The 23,475-nt window shown below is 39.2% G+C and overlaps 1 protein-coding gene across 3 annotated transcripts in view; it reads right to left on the bottom strand.

Annotated features, from left to right (window-relative positions):
* ATG5 (autophagy related 5) overlaps window positions 1-23,475 on the bottom strand; it is a 117,912-nt gene that overhangs the window by 70,874 nt on the left and 23,563 nt on the right. For all 3 annotated transcript variants that reach the window (XM_075554716.1, XM_075554714.1, XM_075554715.1), the window contains exons 4-5: window positions 14,790-14,868; window positions 8,273-8,435 (exon numbers count right to left, since the gene is read on the bottom strand). In XM_075554716.1, coding sequence (XP_075410831.1) covers window positions 8,273-8,435; window positions 14,790-14,868 — 242 coding nt within the window. The remainder of the gene's footprint in view (window positions 1-8,272; window positions 8,436-14,789; window positions 14,869-23,475) is intronic.

The raw sequence follows: 23,475 nt of genomic DNA, 5'->3' as shown, positions 1-23,475 counted from the left end.
TCCCTTTAGAACCAGTGGTGTGAGTGGCAATAGCAGGAGGGTAGAGAGAGGGTGCAATGGAAAGGGGGAACCAATTACAAGGATCTACATGTGATCTCCTCCCTGGGGAACGGACAACAGAAAAGTGGGTTCAGGGAGATGCTGGACAGGACAAGATATGACAAAATAATAATTTATAAATTATCAAGGGTTCATGAGGGAGGGAGAGCCGAGAGGGAGGGGGAAAAATGAGAACTTGATGCCAGGGGCTTAAGTGAAGAGCAAATGTTTTGAGAATGAGGGCAATGACTGTACAAATGTGGTTTACACAACTGATGTATGTATGGATTGTGATAAGAGTTGTACGAGTCCCTAATAAAATGATAAAAAAAGAAATTTGGGTCATCATGAGGAGAGCCAGCTCAAATATGAACAATGAATGCATTTTTTAAAATGTACTCTGCTATAGGTAAGTATATTAGCCATAAAGCACATGGTTCCCACTCCAGTGTCACTCTATAGGACATTCAAAAGTATGGGTGATGCTATGAGGTAGTACTAACCTATGGCAGGCAGACAGACTCCTGATTTAACTAAGTATGACCTTGATTCTGTCACTTCTTCTAAAACTTAGAAGACTACTCAACATTCCTCAGATTAAAAAAATGGAATAATCAAAGTTAAAAGAAGTGTAGAGGAGAATATTGGATAAACCCACTAGATAAAAAGTAAAACACCATGTAAATGCTAGATAGAAAGCCAATAGATATCCTAAAAAGATATTAAATACTAAAAAATTCTAAATTTTAACATTTGACACCAGTAATTACTGTACCAACGACATGGGATAGTTTCCTTATAGAAACCAGTTTTAAGCACTACCACAGAACAGTTTCTCTCAATAAGGAAAGAAACATTGACCCAAAGATTAACCACACTTCCAAAATAAGTGGCGAGGATGGTGTAAGAGGCTTGGTAAGGCTTGATCAAGGGCAATTTAATTGAGAGAAATTATTGAAACCTAAATGAAGGCTGGCATGTTACTGGGACAAGAGGAAAGTAAATTTAAGGAAACAGAGGAAAGAACTAGGAGGCAAAGGGTATTTATAGAGGTTTAAATACAGGCACGTACATATGTAAATATATTTATATATGATGATGGGGAAATAGATCTATGTGCATACACTTGTAGATTTTAGATGGAAATTGGGGTCTTCCACTCAAGTACTCCCGCATTGCAAGAACACTTTGTTCTACTAAACTAACATTCCATGATACTCACCTTCCCAACATGATCGCTGAAGACAAAGCGGAAGCATAAGCAAATGTGGTGAAGAAAGCTGATGGTGCCCAGCTATCAAAAGATGCAGTATTTGGGGTCTTAAAGGTTTGAAGGTAAACAAGAGGCCATCCAGCTGAGAAACAACAAAGCCCACATGGAAGTACACCAGCCTGCGTGACCATGAGGTGTCTGTGGGATCAGGTATCAAAGAACAAAAAAATCCTATCATTGTGAACAATGAGGAGTATGGAGTGGGGACCCAAAGTCCATCTGTAGGCAAGTGGACATCCCCTTACAGAAGGGTCGCCGGGAGGAAAGGAGCCAGTCAGGGTACAGTGTAGCAATGCTGAAACATATAACATTCCTCTAGTTCCTTAATGCTTCTTCCTTTCTACTATCGTGATCCCAATTCTACCTTACAAATTCAGCTAGACCAGAGGATGTACACAGGACAGATGAACCCTCAGGACTAGTGGTGAGAGTGACTATACCGGGAGAGTGGAGGGAACCGATTACAAGGCTATGCATATAACCCTGGGGAACAGACAAAAGAAAAGTGGGTAAAGGGAGAGGTCGGACAGTGTAAGAAATTCCAAAATAATAATTTACAAATTATTAAGAGTCATGAGGGATGGAAGGGGGTGGAGGGAATGAAGAGCTGATACCAAGGGCTTAAGTAGAAAGAAAATGTTTTGAAAATGATGATGGCAACTGATGTACAAATGTGCCTAACACGATGGATGCATGTATGGATTGTGATGAGTTGTACGAGCCCCTAATAAAATGTTTTTAAAAAAATAAAAGGTTAACCACACTTTAGGAACAAAATAAAATTTTAGCCCATTTGGATGGGAAATCTTGTCTTTATTTGAAGTTTTATCAAAATTAATAGATATAATCTTAGAATTTAATAAGTTTTTTGAAAAAAAGAAAATTAAGTCATGTTAAAAACATTTTAGCTGCATTTCAAATTTCTAATCTGACAAATAAAATAGCTCAATGTTTAATAGAAAAGTCTGCACTGTAGTGACGACAGTCTCAAAAACAATAAAAATGTGACTTTTCTTTTTCTAGTCATCAACTTTGTTTCACCAGGAGAAAGCCCATTTAAAATAAACAACTCTGAAAGGCACGGTATGTCTTAAATGAGTTTTCTTGGTTTCATAATCTTTTCCTTATTTCTGTTTCACAGAGATATGGAAAATTAAAATTAGCATTCGAAAGTATTCAAAGTTGTTTAAATTGTTGTAGTTGGTTACTGTGTTCTACAGGTGCAGTTCTGAGTGAAATGAAGTTACCACCTGCTATGTCTCAATTTTGACAAATTTACAATTATGCTAACTAAAAGCAAAATATCCTTGACTACTTCATACATTCATCAGTTCTGTGGGGAAAAACACTCTTACACCTTAACACCATTTCCCTAAGTACATTCATGCCCAGTACTTTTTTATACGAGCATTAAACTATGTATGAAAAGATGTCATATTTCCTCGCAACATTAGAAAAGAGTAAAATAAAAGAATGCTTTCATAAATATGTATTTTGTCTAGTTCACTAAGCCTAAGAGCAGGCTAGGTGCTGAAGATACAGCAGATAGGTTGTAATCTGAGCAGGAAAGGTGAAACCCATGAACATTGCACCGCAGTGTGATAAATCATGAGAATAAAGTGTATATGAAGGAGGGGCAAGGAGCCATGACAGTTGGAAATTGTCAATAGTTCCACCTCCATGAGGCTATCAGCTCCTTGAAGTCAGGGGCCCACATGTTTCATCGCTGTCAAGATAACACTGGCACATGTCAGGGGTTCAATCAAATCAGGAACTGTTGACGACATAAATGAAGAGGGAAGGCAACACATAGAAGTTGACAACAGAAACGAGCATTAAAACATGACTAAGAGATAATCAGACCGTGTGCCCTTCCTTTGCCTTTGAGTGGTGTCAGTTCAATCATGAGCACTGCAAACAAAACTTCCCAGCTAAAAAATACTAATTTAGTAAAAAATACAGCAATGGGTAGATGAACCAAAGATTAACAATCATGCACCTAAGAAAGATTATCAGCTAAAAAGCAAAAAAAGAGGGAAAATAAAAAGGACTCTACACCCCTCACAAATAACCCCATGAGACAATTAGCAGGTAAGTTTGAGCAATAAATTAAACCAGTTCTGAATGTAAGACATTCTGAAGAATGCTTTGAGCCAATGGACCGCTTATGGTCTGGCCAGTCGTCTAGAGGCTGGAGAGCTTTTCACGAAGAGCCAGTGGTAGGTATTGTAGGCCTGTGGTCTTTGCCACCACTTCTTCGCATCCACAGACAACCAGATATAAAGGAATGGGCATAACTGAGTGCAGTCTTCACAAAAACAGGGCACCAGTTTGACAAGCCCTACTCTGGAGGGTCATGTTGATTTCTCACTCATTCTTTTCATAAAGACGGCTCTATTTCCGCTCACACTTTCACATGAACAGGGTTTGTGTTTCCCTCAAGCCTCTGGAAGACACCTGCATAGCAACAAAGCCAACACTGTTGTTTTACAGACTTTAAAAGAGAAACTCAAAAGGGTCAAAAGACTTGCTCTAGAAGCCACGAATGGACCCACGACTAAAAGCTACCACCCAAATAAACCATTTGTTCAATCACTGACGAATTTTAAGAACATCTACTTATATGTACAGCTAAGTTACAGTAATAAATTCTGAAGTCCAATTTGTTTTCACATCCCTTTCTTTATATGAACTGTTTTCTTCCTTTTATCTTCCTATTCAGAAGTTTCCGATTATTTCACTTCATCTTCAAATAGCCAAAAAGAACAAGAGAAAAAGTAAGCCTTAACAGATTATGAATTCCTATATTCATTTAATGAGAATTTGCGTACTCAGGTAGATAAAAGAGGTCAAACGGTTGGTGTCTGTCTTCGCAAAGCTTAGAGTTTAGTTGAGGAATATTAGATGTATAAATGTGAAAAAAAAAATAGCATTCTCACACAACCCAAGTCAAATCTCAAAAACTTAAAATGAGAAAAAAGAATTTAATTTTTAGTACACACTGTCTGAAAATATGCTCCATTTTGCTACTAAAGACACAAATCACACCTGTTTTGTACAATGGAAGTTTAATAATAAACACTAATTAACCACAGATGTCTTTGGCAAATGGACCATTTCTTAAAATCCTGCTTTCCTAAGAGTTTTCCTGTATTTTATTCTATTAGCTGCCATGAAAGAGTAGTTTATACTGGACTAACTTACCTCCTTGACCAAAACAACTGACAAGCATGGATAAAATACAGTGTTTGCTATGCAGGGTAGTGTACAACTTGGAAAATGAGCGTGCAAGCTGAACTGTACAATGTGATCAGAGTAAGTAATGGTAAAAACAAGAATTTTTCCTTAACCTTCACAAAAATGTTGCTAAAAAATGACAAACTTTTACTGTTGCCTATAAATGCATAGGACAAACATTAAGGGTAAAACTAATATTTAGTGCACTGTAATTTAAAACTTTAGAAAAGGTGTTTCCTTTGTAAAAACAAAACAAAAACAAACTTCTCACGTGTCGCTTGAACACTGCTTCTGAGCAAGCATCTTTTCCATACCTTGGCAAACTGTCAAACTCCTTTCCACGGTTGGGTCAACTTTCAACATTTTACCCTGGGCACTTTCAGTGCAGTCTAAGAATTCCTCCGATAGGAAGCTTACTGCTCCCCCGAGACAGCTGCATTCTTTCCAGCACATCCACCTTCCTTCCTCATGCTGTTCCTCTGACTGAATGAAGTCTCTGAAACAAGGGCCCTTCCAGGCACCATTTCTTTATTATTATCTTGTTACATTCCATTCAACTTTCACTTCTAGCACGATCACCATTTGTTTCTTTCCTTTAACTCTCTCTCTCAATGGTCCACTTGTATAAAATGCCACACTGGTTCATGGCTGGGAGACAAGGAGGTAACAAAACTACATGTTTTTCTGTCTATGGGTGAACTAAAAATAAACAAACACAAACCCCAAAATAGATACGCAACAATAATCACTAATGACTTTGAGAGTGACATAACTGGTCACTGGATTGAAGAGCTGGTAATGAAGTTTGTACTTTATGCAATACTCCACAATGAATTGGTAACTTTGCATTATGGTAAGGGCGAAGGATACATTTTCAGCAGGAGAATAAACAAACCAACCTTACTCCAAACTCACTGCCATCAAGTGGATTCTGACTGGGTCAAGGGAGAACTGCCCCTGTGGGAGTAACTCTAGTCTAGTGCAGCAGGTGGTTTCAAACGGCTAACCTTGGGGTTACCAGGCGCATGCGTAACCACTACATCACCAGGGCTCCATCAGGAGACACCAGTCTCTGGGAAAGCATAGTAAAACAGAAGGTCAGCAAAAAACGAGGCTGCCCCTCAACAAGACTGACTGACACAAGAAGTTCAACAATGGAGGAAGGTGCAGGACTGACTGGCAGGGTTTCATCCTGTTGTACAGTGAGTGGGTCGCTGAGTCGGAACCAACTCAACGGCAGTGAGTTTGGGCGCTGTGGTATCCAAAGGAGGATTTGGGGGCGGGGGGAGCTGTTAGAGGTGAATTCCAGCTCCCCTTGTTTTATCCTTGCGTCTATTTCCTGAATCCTACCACAGGGAGATAGATTACAAGCATGAAGCAACACTCTCCCTGTGCTGAGAAAGCAAGCAGTGTTTGCCGTGCAGCCGTGGGAGTTCTGCCAAAGCACAATGGCCTCAGTCCTCACCCAGGGTTCAGATGTGGTCCTAGAGGGCCAGACCCGAGGAACACAGACCTAGGAGTAGCAGGCAGCCTCGTGGTGTGGTGGGTTATACTTTGGACTGCTAAATGCAAGGACAGCGGTTCAAAACCACCAGGTGTTCTGAAGTAGAAAGAGGCCTGCTCCTAAAAAGCTTTAGTCTCAGAAATCCAGAGAGGTAGTTCTACTATGTCCTACAGGGTCGCTACCAGTCAGAACTGACTCATTACCAGTGAGCTTGACCTAAAAGGGCTTTAACTTCTCAGAAGTTACACACAGAAGTTTTTTAACTGTTAAGTTATAGGTCTCATGCTACAGTATCTATAGATGTTAGAAAGGCACAAGAGCTTTGGGTGGTTTCAAATTGCCAACCATAAGGATCACAGCTCAACACATAGCCACCAAACCACCAGGGCGCCTGCTACTCCCAGGTCTATATTCCTCAGGCCTGGCCCTCTAGGACCGTATCTGAAAACCCTGGGTGAGAACTAAGGCAATTTTGTTGTGGCAGAACCCCAGCTGCAGTACAACAGGATGTTACATGGGTATAAAACCCAAAAACCTCACTGCCATCGACTCAATTCTGACTCATAATCAGTCTATATAGTTTCTGAGACCGCCCAGCTTTATGGCAGCCTCATCTTTCTCCTGAGCAGCAGCTGGTGGCTTTGAACTGAACTTATGGTTAACAGCCCAGTGCCTAACCCACCATGCTACCAGGATGCCTTTGATGGATGACAATACTCAAAAACCAAACTCACAGCCACCAAATCGGTTCCAATCCATGGAGACCCCACAGGCCAGGGCAGAACGGCCCCTTTGGGTGTCTGAGTCTTTTTGAGAGTAGAGAGCTTAATTTTTCTTCTCCGGAGCAGGCTTGTGAGTTTGAAACGCTGACTTATGGTTAACAGGTGGGCGTGTAGCCCACTACTATGCTACCACAATTCCTTAAAGCAGCGGTTCTCAACCTGGGGCTCAAACGACCCTTTCACAGGCGTCGCCCGATTCATAACAGTAGCGAAATTACAGTGATGAAGTAGCAACGAAAATAATTTTATGTTTGGGGGGGTCACCACACCTGAGGAACTGTGTTAAAGGGTTGTAGCATTAGGAAGGTTGACAACCACTGCTTTATAAGCAGGGCATGACCATTCAGTGTGAGAAATAAATCCAAAATTGGTCCATCTTCAGCAATTTAGGAAGCAAAAGGCCACAAAGTTACTAAGTTGCCAGAGCCCAAGTTAACAGTTAAGGTGACAATCACTAGAACCCAGGTACACAGGGAATGGTACTGTGAGAATCGGATGAATCACATGGAGAGGGGGAGGTATTGGCTCTGGAGGTAGAAACTTTCAATTAAGAAATCAGGCAATGCCCAGACCAGACTGTTCTCTCCACAGTCCTCAGCCAATGAGGAACCGGGAGAGGGTCTCTTGCAGTTGGGCACATAATGCTTGTGAAAAGGCTGCTGCAGATGCCAGTCAGTTTAGCCTTCTGAGGCTTGGGGTTCCAATTTTCCAAAATCAACAAATAAAGTCTTGTGCTCACTAACGTGGGTACAAACTGGATTACTTCTTCTTCTTTGGTCAGTTGAAGTTCTTCCTTGAGACTGGTGAATGTGCAGGATGAGTGACCAGATCCCCAGCTGCCTGGGCTGGACTAGTTCTCCCTGTGCCACACGGAGAGCTCCAACACACAGGTAGAAGCAGAACCAAACACCGTGGCCTAACGAGGAATAACACATCCGCTTCCAGCCCAAACTGGATTTCTTAGGTGTTCACCAGGAAACACTGGTGATAGCCCACTGGGACCTCCTATGGGATAAGGCAGCCCATACCAGTGCCTCCCCCTCCCAAAGGGTATGGGGTTCTGTCCTGGTCAGCCTAGGGACTGAGAAGGTCTCTAGGGTGTCTAAAACGCTTCTCACAAGAGTTTCTTTGCAAAATATTGGGCTTCGAGGCTCATTTTTACACTTGACTAAAGTCAAGTCTGAATCTTGGCAGCCCCGTTACCCAGGGGAGAACCGTTCATTACGGTTTTCTTGGCTATCATCAAAATGGAAGCAGATTGCCAGATCTTTTCTTCCACGGCACCAAGAAGTGGGTTCCTACCTTCAGCCTTGGGTTAGCAATCAGACACACCTAGGGCCCTGGAGACCCCGGTCCTAAGCTGTACCAATTATTCACAGGGCTATCATGTTATAGTGGCTACAGAAGAATTTAAAAACGTAACATTACTAGATTTACCATTTTGAAATCCCATCCAGAGTTGCTTGTGATCTTTTTTCTGCATTTCATTGATAACTTGACTTTTATGCTTTAAAGCATCAGCTTCTTTCATACAAGACATAAAGTGAGCTTCGATTGCATCTTTAGAGGGGCAGTGCAGAAGGTCCTTTTCAGGAAAACTCTGCCAAAACAAAGAAAAACCACACATATGAAACAGGCAAACACACTAGCAAATTAGTTTCTTAAAAGGAAAACTGTTTCCCCTCAATTGGCTAATGGCTTTTTAACAAACATTCTCGTACTTTTCCCAGAAAGATTTGAGCATAACTCCAAACATTATAAAGAGAAACTTACAAATCTTTAATTCATTTTATACATTATCTGAGCCATCTTTAATATCATATATGTTTAAACAACAGGGGAAATGGACATTAAAGGGTACTAAATTAAAAAAAAATTTTTTTGACTGAACATACCAAGTGTTGACAAGGATGTGGAATGGAATATTCGGGTGCTGCTGGTGTAAGTGTGAAATGTTACAAAGAAAAGGCAGCTGGATAATTTCATGAGCATGTTAAACTATGTTTGACGCCACCATTTCACACTAGGCATTTACCTAATAGGCAAAATGAAAGACTTGTACACAATTTTCACAACAGCTTTAACTGTAATACCAAGTCTCCCCTCCCCCAAGCAATGACAAAATTCCCTAGGTGGATGAACACATAGTGTGTAAGATTATGAACATGCCATCCAGCTCATAGCCACCCCATACACAGCATGACGCCCAACTCCTGCTGGTCACTTTGACCTTGGTGGAACTGTTAAAAAGGTAGTTTTCTGGTTCTAATAGCAGCTACTCTTTCCCTGACAAACACCCTAATCCAATTCCTGGCCAAATCATCTCATGCTGTTCCCTATCAGTGAAGGCTGGCATGTTCTTATGCTAAGCAGGCTTCAGAGGACCTTCAGACCGAAGAGACCAGGGAAGAAAGGCCAGGATCTCTATCAGTCAGTGAAAACCGTACGGGCCACACCAGTTCAACTCACGACCACCAGGACATCAAACCAGGCAGCACTGTGTCCCACTGAGTCTGCACGGGTCATCAGGAGCCGATGGCTGACTCAATGGCACATAACAGCAGCAGCAACAAGGTCAGAGTTAAATTCAAACCCTAAATGTTCAATGTTTCTTTTAGACAGGTAAGTTAATAATCACTGAGCAAATAAGGAGTTATGTAAATGAAATAATTCACTTTTGGTAATAGTTAAAACTTACCCAATACCTTAATATGTGACAACCCGAAACCCACTGCCATCAAATAAACTCTCATAGCTGCCCTGCAGTACAGAATACAACTACCCCATACATTTCCAAGATGCCCACAAACGAACTGCCACATCTTTCTTCCTCCCACAGAGCAGCTGGACGAAACCACTGCGCCACCAGAGCACCTTAGTAGGTGACAGACATTGTTGAAGAGTTTTTATGTGTATTAGAGCCTTTACTTCTCACAGAAGCCCTTGAGGCAAATTCTATTATTATCCCCATTGGGCAGGCGAACAAAACTAAGGCTCACAGAGTGGGCAGAGAGCTAAGACTGAAGCCAGTCTGCCTGACTCTGAACCACTCAGCATCTGCTCTTCGTAAGAACTAAGTATTTATGACCACACATCACACACATACTCAAACATGACTTTACAAACCCAAAACTGGTTATCCTCTTAAGACCTTTATAAGAACTGAGTTAGATAATAATGACAGCCTACTCAGGCTACTGTCACAGACAACCTTCAGGATCATGGGGCTTTGAGAGAAAGAACAGGAGAGGGGAAAGGGGACAATGCTTCAGCAAGACTAGGAAACTTACAGGGGATGCCCTCTTATCTGGGCACCACCAGATCACCCATGGAACTACTGCAGGTTTAAAAATGCAAACAAGCAGAATTAACCCTGAGGGTTAGCTAACATTCACTAAGTCCCATGTCTGCTGCCCTGGTCTCACCTTGTTTTGTTTTTCTGAAGACTAAGCTCCAGTCTGCATAGTAAACCATGAGCCTCTATACAAACAAGTGCCAGTACAGCAGCCTGGAGCAGACGCCAAGGACCACATCAGGGTTGGACCCAAATTAATATGGAATCCATTCACTTCTCAATACCTCTACTATCACTTTTCTAATACAAACTAACATCTACTCTGACAATCTCCAGAAAATCTTCTAACTGGGTCCACACCTACACACTTGCCTTTATAATTGGCTTCTCACATGTGGAGCCACGGCACTCTGCTTACAACGGCCATCTGATCTTCTTCAAGGAACTCTGGCGGCACAGTGGCTGATGAGTTGGGCTAATGGCAAGGTCGGCAGTTTGAAACCACCAGCCACACGCTACAAGAAAAAGATAAGGCTTTCTGCCCCCATGAAGATTTACAGCCCAGAATACCCAAAGGGCTAGAGTTATGCCACACTCTCTAGGGTCTCTAACTCAAAACTGACTGGATAGCAGTAAGGTCCCCCGTCCAAAAGATTTCAATAATCTGGGTTTAGATCTGTGTTAAATTTCTCCAGCATAATCTCTCACTGCAACAAAACTCTCTCTCTCTCCATAACCTTGACTACCTGTCATCTTCTCAAACACTTTCAGTTCTCTCAGCCACTCTCATCTCTGTATGTTTTCAGTTTTCTCTGCCCCCTTGCAAATCACTCAATTACTCGTACACAAGAGGACTTGTACACAAGTTGGTCGAACAATAGAATGAAAAAGACAATGAAATATTTCCGTGACATTTTCCAAGGTCCCTTATACTTGACCAAAAAAATCCTCCCAGTTTTCAGGTTCAGCTTCTCTGGGAAATTTGCTCCTACTTGTTCATTCCTCATTCTTGACTTTAAATCCACATAAGACAGTATTATTACAGCACCCCACTCACTGCCATCGAGTCAATGCTGACTCATAGTGACTCCCTGTCACTAGTAACTGTTTATGGGAGTAGAAAGTCTTGTCTATTTCCCAGGAGGTATTGGTGGTTTTGAACTGCCGATCATGCGGGTCGCAGCACAACCTGTAACCACACCCCCACCAGGGCTCCGCCTATTATTATGCTTCACTATACAGAAGGAGCCCTAGTGGTGCAGTGTTTACACACTGGCTGCTAACTGCAAAGTCAAAAATTTGAAACCATCAGCCACTCCGGAAGAGAACGACGGGGCTTTCTAAGCCCCTTAAGAGGTATCGCCTGGGAAACTCACAGGGGCTTTCTTCCCTTTCCTACAGCGCCACTATGAGTTGGCATTGACTCGATGACAGTGCGTTTGTTTTTGAGGGTTTTTTCAGTATGGAAGCTACAGAAGGCATTAGCCAAAATTGTTCTTCCCAACTCTCTATAACATCTCTCAACAAATGAATTTTTAATCAATCAACTTTATTGAGAAATTATTCATGTACAATAAATGCAGAACTGTTAAGGGTACAATTTGATGAGCTTTGACACGGTATACCTGTCAGGCCACCCAATATATCATCATTGTCAGTGTTCCTTTGTTACAACTTCCTTCAATCTCACCCCAACATATTTTGTCTGTAATAGAATCACTTTATCTGAGATTACTGCACTGGGACAACTGGGGGTGGGGGACTACAAAAGCTGATGCCTACATTTTGGACATAGCTAAGTACAAATGTTTTTAGATGCCAAGGGGGTGTTGGGTAATTTGGGTGCCTATGATCTAGCATTTCCCCTTGTGCATGCTTTTGAGATTCACGCTTGTAATACACCTACATCAATAGCTTGCTCCTTTGCATTGGTGAGCAGTATTCCACTGAAAGCATATACCACAGCTTATTTCCAGATGTGGGCTATTATAAATAAACCATCTATTAACATGAAAGTCTTTCTCTAAATTAAAATTTTCCCTATATTTATATCTGCAAATAAAAATGTAGGGTCAAAGAGTAAGTATCGATCTAACTTTATTTAAAAGCTGTTTTCCAAAGTAACAGTATGATCTTACATTCCTAACAGCAATGTCGGAGAGGTCGGACTGCTCCATGCCCGTCCTTGGTACTCTGTCCTTTTGAGTCACTCCAGTGAGTGTGACTCAACAGCTTACTGTAGTTTCCGTGTACTCCTCCATGACGACAAAAACTGCCATGCATCTCACCAACTCACTCCCTCACGACAAAAACTGCCAAGCATCTCACAAGTGGGCTTAGTGGCCATTCAGATGCTCTTATCTATGAAGTGTTCACTATTTTTTGTTGCCCGTTTTAAACTCTCACTGGACTATCATTACGTTGTAAAAGTATTTGGGGGTTTGATGTTACCATAAAGGAGATTAGTAAGAAAGGCAATCTATTTTCATGGAAAAAACCCACCCTACTCTGCCACCCAAGGTTTGAAGTATGTACATGAGTACGTCTTGTGTATACTTAAGTGGCTGCGTGAGTTGGCGTCTACTTTCTTTGTTTAACCTAGTTCTCAAAGTTTTTTGAAGTGCATTTCAAAAGCACTCAATAGTCCTATTGGGCAATATGGCACCTCTGCGCTCAGCATGTGTGGAGTAGTTTAATGTCCACACATTCTAAACGTAAATTACGGTGTAATCCTCACTTTGCACAACAGAAACTAGTGAACACTGGAACCACGTCCCTATTCTTGGCGGTCGTAGAACAACTCCGTGGTAACATGGTACCACGCAAAACATGTTAGTGAAAACGCATAGGGAAATGAGCTCCAAAGTGTCACTGAGTAAAAGAAAAGGAAATTGGTAACATTGTTATCAGTACTTTACAACCACTACCTCCTTTTTTAAACACAAGCTAAGTACTATACACTAAGATTTAAAACTTAAATCTAAATATTGAACTCAATTCCCAGAGCACCAAGACTCAAAACATAAATCACTTGTGTAATAAAAGAAAATATTTACTATTCCACACATTAGAAAGTCTTTTCCTCATAACCTTTATCCAGTTAACTACTTTACTCTTTAAGATAAATTTCCCATAGGCTACTTGTTTAGTGAGCCTGCAATAATTGACTGACCCTACACTTAAATGTCTACTGCCCCCATTAAGAAGTCCTGATGGAGCAATGGGTTAAGCACCAAACCATTACCCTGAGAGTTAGGGCAGTTTGAGCCCTTTTAAGCCTATTTTATTCACTTATATATACTCAACAGTTAACACAATAGTTTTGCATAGAGTGAGAGCTCAATAAAGATGGTAATGAGAGAGCTCCTTACAAAAAAAAGGGGGGGAAGTGGTGGTGGTGTAGGGAGATGGGATGTATATGTCAATATCTAACTATACAGCTGTGTAAATAAAATAATAACTTACAGGTCTAAAGGGAATAATTAGGTTAGGCTACCTTTACTGTTCACAGGGGACACAGATAAGAGATTCTGCTACCAAAATCAAATAAACAGAAAGATACACAGCTACTTTTTCCTGGAAACTGGTTTTACTTTCTTCTAATTAAAAAGCCAGCCCCCTTATCCTAAGGAAAGCTAACTATCTGTAGTCGGTCAAATTATAAAAGGAATTATAGTTTTGCTTTTTATTAATCCATCTTCAAATCCCTGTAGCAAACATATCAACTGTATGTTAGCATTCTTATTGATTTGATTGCTGACTTCTCGAGATATGGACTTAATAAAAACTAAATTCTTCCGAAGGCCATGAAAGTCCCACTGGTGACCTAAATGCAGACCTGAAAGCTACCTTATGACTTTCTTAAGGGAGCATATCTGCATCTAAGTTTCAATACTAGTGCAAACTGCAGGCCCTCCATGCATCTGAAGCTCATCTGTATCAAACAGCATCGCTGAAGAGGAAAATTGTCCAACCACTACAAAGTGACACTCATAAATTTTTGTCAGGGTGACTCCAGCTGTCAAGGACCTACTCCATATGGAAATTTGAAATGTGTATTTTTTAGTTTCCTCAGCTAAGCTCCTTTACTGGCTAACGCCTGGCAAAAACTCCTAAGTTTCAGGCAGCCTCAGTGACCCACAAACACAATTTCCAAATAGGCAGGGAAACATCATAGACAGAATGGTGCGCAGACTCTGGGGCAAAGCCCCAAGACAGAAATGGCTTTTTCACTGACCCGGGCTTACACACTACAGAAACTAATCCTTTTCAAGAGAGTCACACTCTCTTACCATTTTCTCCATTGAGTCAAAACAGCCTTAAAATTAACTGTTACTGTTCCTCTCTGCCCTCCCCCCGACAAACTATCTTGATGCTATACCCGAGTTTCCTGTTATATTTGAAGGCGGTTGTTTTTTGAATATAAATGTTTCAGCTCATACAAAAAGACGTTTACATTTTGTAAGTGTCTAAATGATTCTGCCAAAATTTGGGAAGAAACTAAAAGGGAACTTAAGGGCAAACTAACGGTGGATTAGCAACTAAAGAGGTCTGTCTGTGGGACTAGCAACGAAGTCCGCTTTCCAACATCCCCCTCTGAGTCTGCTCATTAATTATCATCACAAGTAGGTGAGAAGGGAAATGCTGTTTAAACTATACCTTAAAATGTACAGTGACGTTCCAAGGAAGAGCTGAGCTTGATGCAAGAAGATCAAAGAGCAAACCAATTGGGTAATGCCTAAAAATGAAAGAGTATATTTTAAGAAAGAATAAATATTAAAGTTAAAACTACAACTCCAATATAAATTTCCAGCACACTTTAACACAAACACTAGGGCCTACAACTGCAAACCACAGGAAGAAAGTGTTTTATACCACTGTGAGCCAAGTCTAACCTGGGATGCTTTGCAGGCAACAGGTGGGTTTCTTCCTAGCCGCTTCTCACATAGCTTCAAGATACATGATGGTATGTGCTAAAGTCTAAAACGTACACTTTAAGATTAAAATAGAAGTATCTAAATATCATGCCGGAATACATATTGGCTAGTAACATTTTTAAAGTTTATTTAACTGTATTTTTTCATCTTAAAAATAACAATATTTAATGAAAATTTTAAGATCCAAGAGGGGTACCTAAAAAGTATCCCAATCACCTGTGTTGTGGTTGTTACAGTTAATACTATGCATATAAATTTCTAGTCTCTTATCTATATATCCCTCTCTGAGTATAGATTTTCTACTATAAATTGTACTACAATGTTTTCCAATGTTAATATTTTTAAAGGTCACTGAATATCCTTCTGTAGCCTAATTGTAAAGATTTTATGTAACCATTACTCACACTGAAGCACTTACTTAGCAATAAATGTTAGTATGACAAACCTTTAAATAGACACACTTTAATTTTTTTTAAACCTAATTTTAGTGCGGCAGCTTAATTAGTAAACAGAATTAAGTAATACTCTCAACAGAAACAAAAAGAAGACTTGACCAATCACAGAACATGACTCCTCAATGAGGCACGAAAGTTTTAAATATTCTCTAATTTCCTCAAAATGAGTGCCCTAACAACTCACTTAAACAAAAGTAAATTACTGGTTAGTACTATTTATATCTCTATTTTCCTATATTACGTAACTGTGGGGAAATCCGCTTAATAAGATAAAAGAGTGGGTAGCTTTAGTCTTAATACGAGGAAGCTTCAAGAAGTTTGTGGAGAAATTCCGCTCTTTCAATTCCATTCCCCCCAAAGCTTCTTGAAGACCCTCATATGTGCTCTATTTAATAACTCTTAGCCTTCCTCCTTTTCAAAGCCAGCAACTAGCAATTATCCTCCACAACTAAAAGAATACGAAAGAAAATGTCCAGGAAAGTCGTGACCTCAGAAAAAACAGAAGCAAAACTAATTTTTTTAAAAAGTACTATAGAAATCTATCAACTCGTATTCTAGTTCTTCTCTCAGAATTATTAAAACTATGCAAGGCCTATACTTTTCAAAATAGACCAACTGTTTTGTGGTTGTTAGTTTCTTTTTTTCAACACTCATTTTAGGTATCAGCAAACAGATGAAGAATGAATGTGGATCCTTAGTAAATAAGGTTTGACAGAGCACGCTGCTTTACAAAGTCTGTGTAGCATTAAATTAGGAAATTACGTTGTTTTAAGCAGTTTGACAGATTCAGAGATTCCATTCAAAGAAATAGCTACCCAGTGCTGCACAAAGTCTCAGTCAATCACAAATAGAACTATAAGGACATCAAATTTCAAACACTACAGCAATCTAGAACATGACACTAAATTGTACACTGCGGATTTGCCTCCCAACCACTGCCACAAAGCGATTATCGAAATTATGCATGTCACACAAATGTTTTGGTTTCTAAGTGCACATACAAGTTGTTTACACTACAGTGTACCACAGGGGAAGTTCTCCTCTGTCCTACAGGGTCCCTACGGGACAGAATCAACAATATGACAGGGAGTCTGGTTTGGCTTTGGGGGGTAGTATATTAAGTGTGCTGTGGCATTATCAAAAAAGTATGAAGCATTGCGAGAATAACTATAGGGCGACACAAACACAGTGAACAAACTACATAGAAAAATGCTGATGTTTGGGGTTGTCACAACTTTCCATTTGTTAGAAAACGAAGTATCTGAAGTACAGTTAAGCCATGATAAAACAAGGTATATCTACACAATTTTAAAAATAAATCGATACTTGAATAAGAATATAAGTGACCCTTCCCCCCTCAAAAAATAAACCAAACTCACTGCCATGGAGTTGATACCAGCTCACAGTAGACTACCCTTGTAGGCTCCCGAGGCTAACTCTTTACAGGAGTAGAAAGCCTCATCTTTTCCCCGTGGAGTGGCTGGTGGTCTTGAGTGGCTGACCTTTCCGATTGCCAGCCCAGTGCATAACCACTATGCCACCATGGTAGAACACTCATAATTGTCCATTATTTTTTAACCTCCGTATTGAAATTACGCATGCCCAAATTGCTACGGAATAAATCAATAAAAATTCAAAGAACTTTAAACAGTTTACCCTCCCTGTACTATCATCAGGATCCAAAGGCTCCAAGTTCAGGGGGTTAGGAAAGGAGGAAAAACGGAAACAAGAAACATGGGAAGGAAGTGGGATAAACAATGGTACACTGAAGGGATTACAAATGGGAGGCAATAAAATGTGTCCGAAATGTTGAATACAAAACTGATCATCTGCTCTGTAAACCTCCACCAGATTCACAATTATGTGTACGGGGGAAAAATAATCTAATGAACCCAACATTAGGTTTTTACTCTCCTTTTTAAGCAGTTCTGCTATTTTAAGACTTAAAACTCCATGGCTTTTATTCTTTAAAAAGGGCTTCCAAAAAACAAAGGATAATTTTCTTTAACATAAATTAAATAAAAAAAAACCCACTCTCTCTTGCAATGGCCATATGGGTCCACTTTATCAATCAAATATGGATTATGTGATCTTGATGGTCTTATTTTTTCCTGTATCTTGAAACATTTTGCTACTTCATCATCTTAAGAATTCATCATATTCAATTATTTTCAACTCTGCTAAAACAACTGAAATATTTTAAAGTGGAAAAATAAAATGCCTAGAAAGACGATATAATAGTATAGCAAATCATCACAAGTGCATCTTTTTCCATCTTCAAACCAAATCCCCTAAAGTAACGCATCACCTTTTATGAATGTGTAAAATAAGAATAAGGACTTTCATTTTTGGAGTCTGGCTGTAGCTATTAACCTAGAATTTTTCATTTTCCAACCAAAACAGCAAAATGAAGAAACCTGAAAATGTTTGACTATCACGAAAGAAATCAGATGTATGCAAAGAGACAGAGAGCAGCCTTCGAGCCTTTATGATGATGGTGAAATGGAGGTGAAATCTCAAGGAGTTTCAAATGATGGTATCCTACATGAGCTGATGAGTTAACAACAGACATCGAACAACCAAGGAAAAAAGGTGCATTTTACTTACCCAATTAGTCAACCCACAAACAAAGAACTTCATCGTACAAGCGTACAAGAGAGCTCCGAAAACTTGGTGGAAAAATCCCATTACCTTTCAAGTCTACTTCCCCATAAATTTTTGAAGCCTCCCCACCCCCGCCCCCCCCCGTACATTTTGAACCTCGGCAATTCCATTTTGTGAAAAACATGTACGACAGCTTTTCATTTCTTACGTTTGTGCACTATAACTTACTTGATAAACTTGTTCACAAAGATGTTTAAAAGGGATTAAATGGTATAAAGAGAAATCATTGTATTGATCATTTTAATTGGTGTTTACTAGCGTAAAAATGAAACATTTTTACAATAAAAGCATGAGCTGACAAATTTTAAAGACTCAAATGATTGCTGCTAAATATGAGTCAAAAGAAATAAGTTTAAATCTCTTACAGCTAGATTTGAAATCTAGAATTAATATTTAGAGATAGATGACTTATATTCTAGGTTAATGTATAACAATAAATTTGGTACATTTAAATGCTTATTAAAAATTCTAAAATTGTTAAATACTATTCCTTTATACTTACTTCATTAAATGACTCAGAAAACATATTAGAAACTCACTGCCATTAAGTTGATTCCAACTCACAGCACTGATATATAGGGTTTCCAAGATGTAAATTCTTATGTGAAGAAACAACCTCAACTTTCTCCTGGGGAGCATCTAGTAGGTTTGAACCACTAACCTTGTGGTTAGTAGCCCAACACCTAGTCCATATATATATATATATATATATATATATATATATATATATATTTATTTATTTAAAGTGATTGAGCTCATGTGGTACATCATGATTTTTTCTATGGGTATACAGATTAAACAATTTAAACATTATATACAATTTAAACATTATAATTTCTAAAAATTGTAATATATACAGCTTTAACATAAAGACATTCTGAATAATAGTACATAATTACTCTAGAACAATTAAAAAAAATAAAATGTAATTGGGAAAATTTAGAGTAAAATAACCCTGTGCTTTTTCTGCTGTCAAGGTTTACAGCTGACATGCGCTTCAGAAGCCGATGCTAGTATCACATCATTTTGATGTGAGGACACTAACTCCTGACACATGCATACCTAAATTAATTTGTACCCAGATTATTTACTGCAGATAATACTACTAATATTGAAGAAAATCCACAAAAGAAAAATTGCTAAAAATGAAAGGCAAGACATTTCTGATACATTACAGACTGGTGTGTGTTAAGGACTTCAGAAGTCTAAACCTGCACAAGTTCTCTATATATTCTATCTAGTAGTTACCTTTGTCGCCAGGCTATTAAACCCAAAACTTGGAAAGCACATTAGCCTTACAGTAAGTACAGCATACTACAGACACTTGGTTGTTGCATTGCTACCATGACCATCTAGCCTAAATTTAACTGAAAACAAAGATGGGATCACTTGAACTTGGAATATCCCAGAAAAAGACTTGATTAAAAGGTTTAATCTACTTTCCTATAGAGACTGCGTCTGATAAGATCATGGGGAAATTCAATTATCTCTTAATTCCATCTTCCGTGAACGTTCAGAAAGCTCCTTCATGTAGCATTTATGAGTTAAGATGTTAGTTATTTTAAGTTTAAAGAAAAACTTTGCAAATTTTCAATAAAGCTTTTTGCTACAGATTACTTTTAAATCACATGAGTATGATATTAAATTCTAGGGCATTCTGACATCTATGTTAAAGATCACTATCAGAACATATATTTATAATTCAAAAGGTTTCTTCAGCTTATTTTCAACAACCAGTCCTGAAAACAAGACAGTTTATGCGGAGTCATAATCTCTCATTAGAGGTGCTGGTTTTATAGTTGACCAAAATAAGCTTTTTCTAAATTCTTTATCAGAAAGACTAGTAATTACTGAGGAGATATTCTTTTAAAGCACCAAAAACTATTCTCTTAAATAACTGTAGCATAAAAATAACCGTATATAAATATATACATGTATGTATGTCTTGAAAAACATCGTCCCTCAAAATGTTATGCTAGAGCACCCTCTACTGACTACTCAACTCATATCAGTCTAAAAAATGATTCTTACATTTTTGGGTAGAATCAGTACTATCAATTCCTTTCAGTTTATAAAGTTAAAATTAAAGAAGCATTGTACCACACACATTTGACAAAATCAAATGGTGTTTTCCTGGAGGCTCTCCCCCAATCCACAAGGATACGTGCATGAAGTAGACACATCAGGAGGGACCAGTCCCTGGAGAAGGGCCTCATACTCAGCAGAGGTCAGTGAAATGGAGGACGGCCCTCAATGCGATGGCTGGCGCAGCACAGGGCTGTGAGGACGGCACAGACCCGGGTGTTCTGTTCTGCTGAGGGCATTTAGAGAGCTCTGGTGGCACTTTTGTTGAGACGTGACTTAACCCACCACCAGCGGTTCAAAACCATGCAGCAACCTGGTGGGAAAAAGATCTAGTGACCGAATCCCAATAAATATTTCAAGCTACAACTCTCGGAGGCAATTCTACTCTGCCAGATGGGATTACTGTGAGTTGAAAATCAACTCAGGGGCACCTAGCAGCAACAGCGAGCATTTAGGCACTGTTTTAAGCACTTTGCATGTCTGAACTCATTCAATATTTGAAATGAAAATTTCCCCATTTTGCAGGTAAGAAACTGAGACATGGAAACGTTTAAAGTTTTGCCCAACACTATCTAATAAGTGATGGCAGTGGAATTTAAGCCCGGACATCCTGATTTTAGATTCAGAATTCTTAGCTATTATGTTCTAACACACAGGGGTAAAAATATAAGGAGCAAATAAGAAGAGGCTCCAGAAAGTTCACATTACAATGGAATGAAAATATAATACATTTTTGCCACAAACTTTTTGAAGCCTTCTTGTAAATGGTACATAGGAAGTATGTATGCAATGTAGAGATGGCACAGCGGTGGAAATGATCGCTTTTGGCTAGGGGAATCATAAAAAGGCTATCACTTTATAAATAACAGTTCAGAGGAATCAATGAACGAGACAAAAAAGGAAGCTGGAGAAGGCAACAGAGCCAGGGAAAAACACGTGGAAAGTTAGAAGCATGACACACCATCCACTGTTCCTGACAGAGCAGGTTAGTCAAGCTGGAAAGCAGTGGGCTATGAAGGACCTCGTGCACGCACCATGCTATTACTCGGGCTTTGCCGTGTGTAGGACTCGAAATAAGCTCGTGCAGAAGGGGGGTAACAATATCCGATATGTGTTTAGAAAACTCACTTATGGAACTGAGGAAGACTGAAGCTGGACAGCATTGGCAAGGAGACAAGATCCTACTAAGTAAACTGAGGGAGAAATTGGATGGGCTGACTCCAGGTAGAACTAGTAGGAAATTCAAGATCTATCTAATCTAGCAGGTAAAAATCATACCTAACAATTGGGTGCGAAAGGAATCAAAAATGTGTTCTCTAACCATGTGCAATAAAAGCAGGAATCAGAGCACATGGAAATTAAACAAGTAGAAAACATTTTTAAATAAAAGCGATGTCTTTAACAAAGCTGATAATAGACAACCTTGCACCCATAAATTGGTATCGACTCGATGACAGTGAATGAGCCATTCTGCATGAGAAAGAAAAAAAAAGATTAATAACCTTATGTTCGTCAATCAGTAATGGCGGAATCCATTAAAAAAAAAAGCCACAAATCAACAAAGGTCAATCACAATCCAATAGATAGGTCATCTAAGAAAGCCTGGTGCCAGAGCCTACTTAAGAATGAAAGAGCAAATGTGCTGCCTCTCTCTCAAACAAGAACAGTGACTCCCACTTACTGCAAGTTCTGGTATAGCGCAAGGAACAGAAATCGAACACAAGGCTTACAGATTCAACCTGAAGAATTAAAATGATCTAATTACCAGGTAACATAACTGTCTATACAAAAGTTATTGAAGAATCTTAAAAACAACCAAACAAAATTCCTAGAATTAATTAACGAGTGAATTTAGCAGGGTCACAGCCAACAGTATGAACAGACAAACTTAATTGCATTTCTACATGCCAACAATGAACACACAAATCAAAATTAAAGCTGCCCCTTTTAAAATATAGTTTTGCATGTCAACACAAAGACCTGTATTGTACATCAATGTCACCAACTCCTATACTACTAAGACACTAGTACAGAACAAAAAGTGCAAACCCTACATATTTACATGGTTGCTGGTTTCCTCTGGTTACCATATCCTGTTAAAGACCTTTGCTTAAATGCCAGAGATTTTCATAGTGACAGCCTATTTTAGGAAAAAAATTTTTAATATAGGAGACAATGCAACTCTTATGAGCAAAAAAGAAATGACTAAAACTTAGTACACAGACCCTAAATTACATTCAGGGTTAAGTTAGCTATTAACTTCTTAAATATATAAAGTACCTAAAAAAATACTAAATGGAAAAATGCCTCAAAAGTCCTTAAATGTATGAGTAAATATCAGAACACAATTATGAAAGTGTTATCATGCATTAAAAAATACCTCAAAACTAAAATCAAGATACTTGAATTATAAACTTTCATGTAAACTCTTCCAAGGGAAATTTCATTTCATTTCCATGGAGTTTCACTGAGTAATAATTGACTACAGCAGGTTTTCAGTAAGACTTTCAGAAAGGATAAATAATGAAAGAATGGGAACTCGATCCATGTCAGTCAACATCAATGTTCTGCCATTAGGAGAGAAAGGCTTTCAGACAAGATTTATCTACAGTACAACTTGTGGGTACAAATCTCCATAATATAAACATGGGTATGATGCAGGACAGAGTGAGTGGCGGCCGAGAGATGACTAGGTAGTCATTTACTATAGTGCTATACTGATGTCCCCCACCTCCCAGCAGTTCTGAACTGGGGGGGAGGGGTGCCCTGCAGGGGACAGATGGCAATGTACCTCAACAATTTTTGTTATCCACTGGCAGGAGTACTACTGGCACCGTGCCAGCATTACTACCAAACATCTGATAATACAGGCTATCCTTGTCCCAACAAAGAGGGATCTAATTCATGTCAATAGTGCCCCGTTGAGAATCTATATATTGATAAAATTGATAAGATCTGCTAATTTCACAAATTATGATTATCTCTAATGCATGCTGAGCGATAGAAATTGAAATATACCTTTAATGTAGATATTGTTGCTGTTAGGTGCTATAAGGTCGGTCTGACTTAGTTGACTGTGTTCAGCAGAAGGAAACACTGCCTGGTCCTCCTCCAACAAGAGAGAACTGACAAGCGTGTAACAAATGGCTGCTGAGTCAATCAATTCCGACTCCTGGGGACCCCGTATGTGTGTCCCGTAAGGTT

The sequence above is a fragment of the Tenrec ecaudatus genome, chromosome 7, assembly GCF_050624435.1.
Source record: "Tenrec ecaudatus isolate mTenEca1 chromosome 7, mTenEca1.hap1, whole genome shotgun sequence".
NCBI lineage: Eukaryota > Metazoa > Chordata > Mammalia > Afrosoricida > Tenrecidae > Tenrec > Tenrec ecaudatus.
This window is presented reverse-complemented; position numbering and strand designations above follow the sequence as displayed.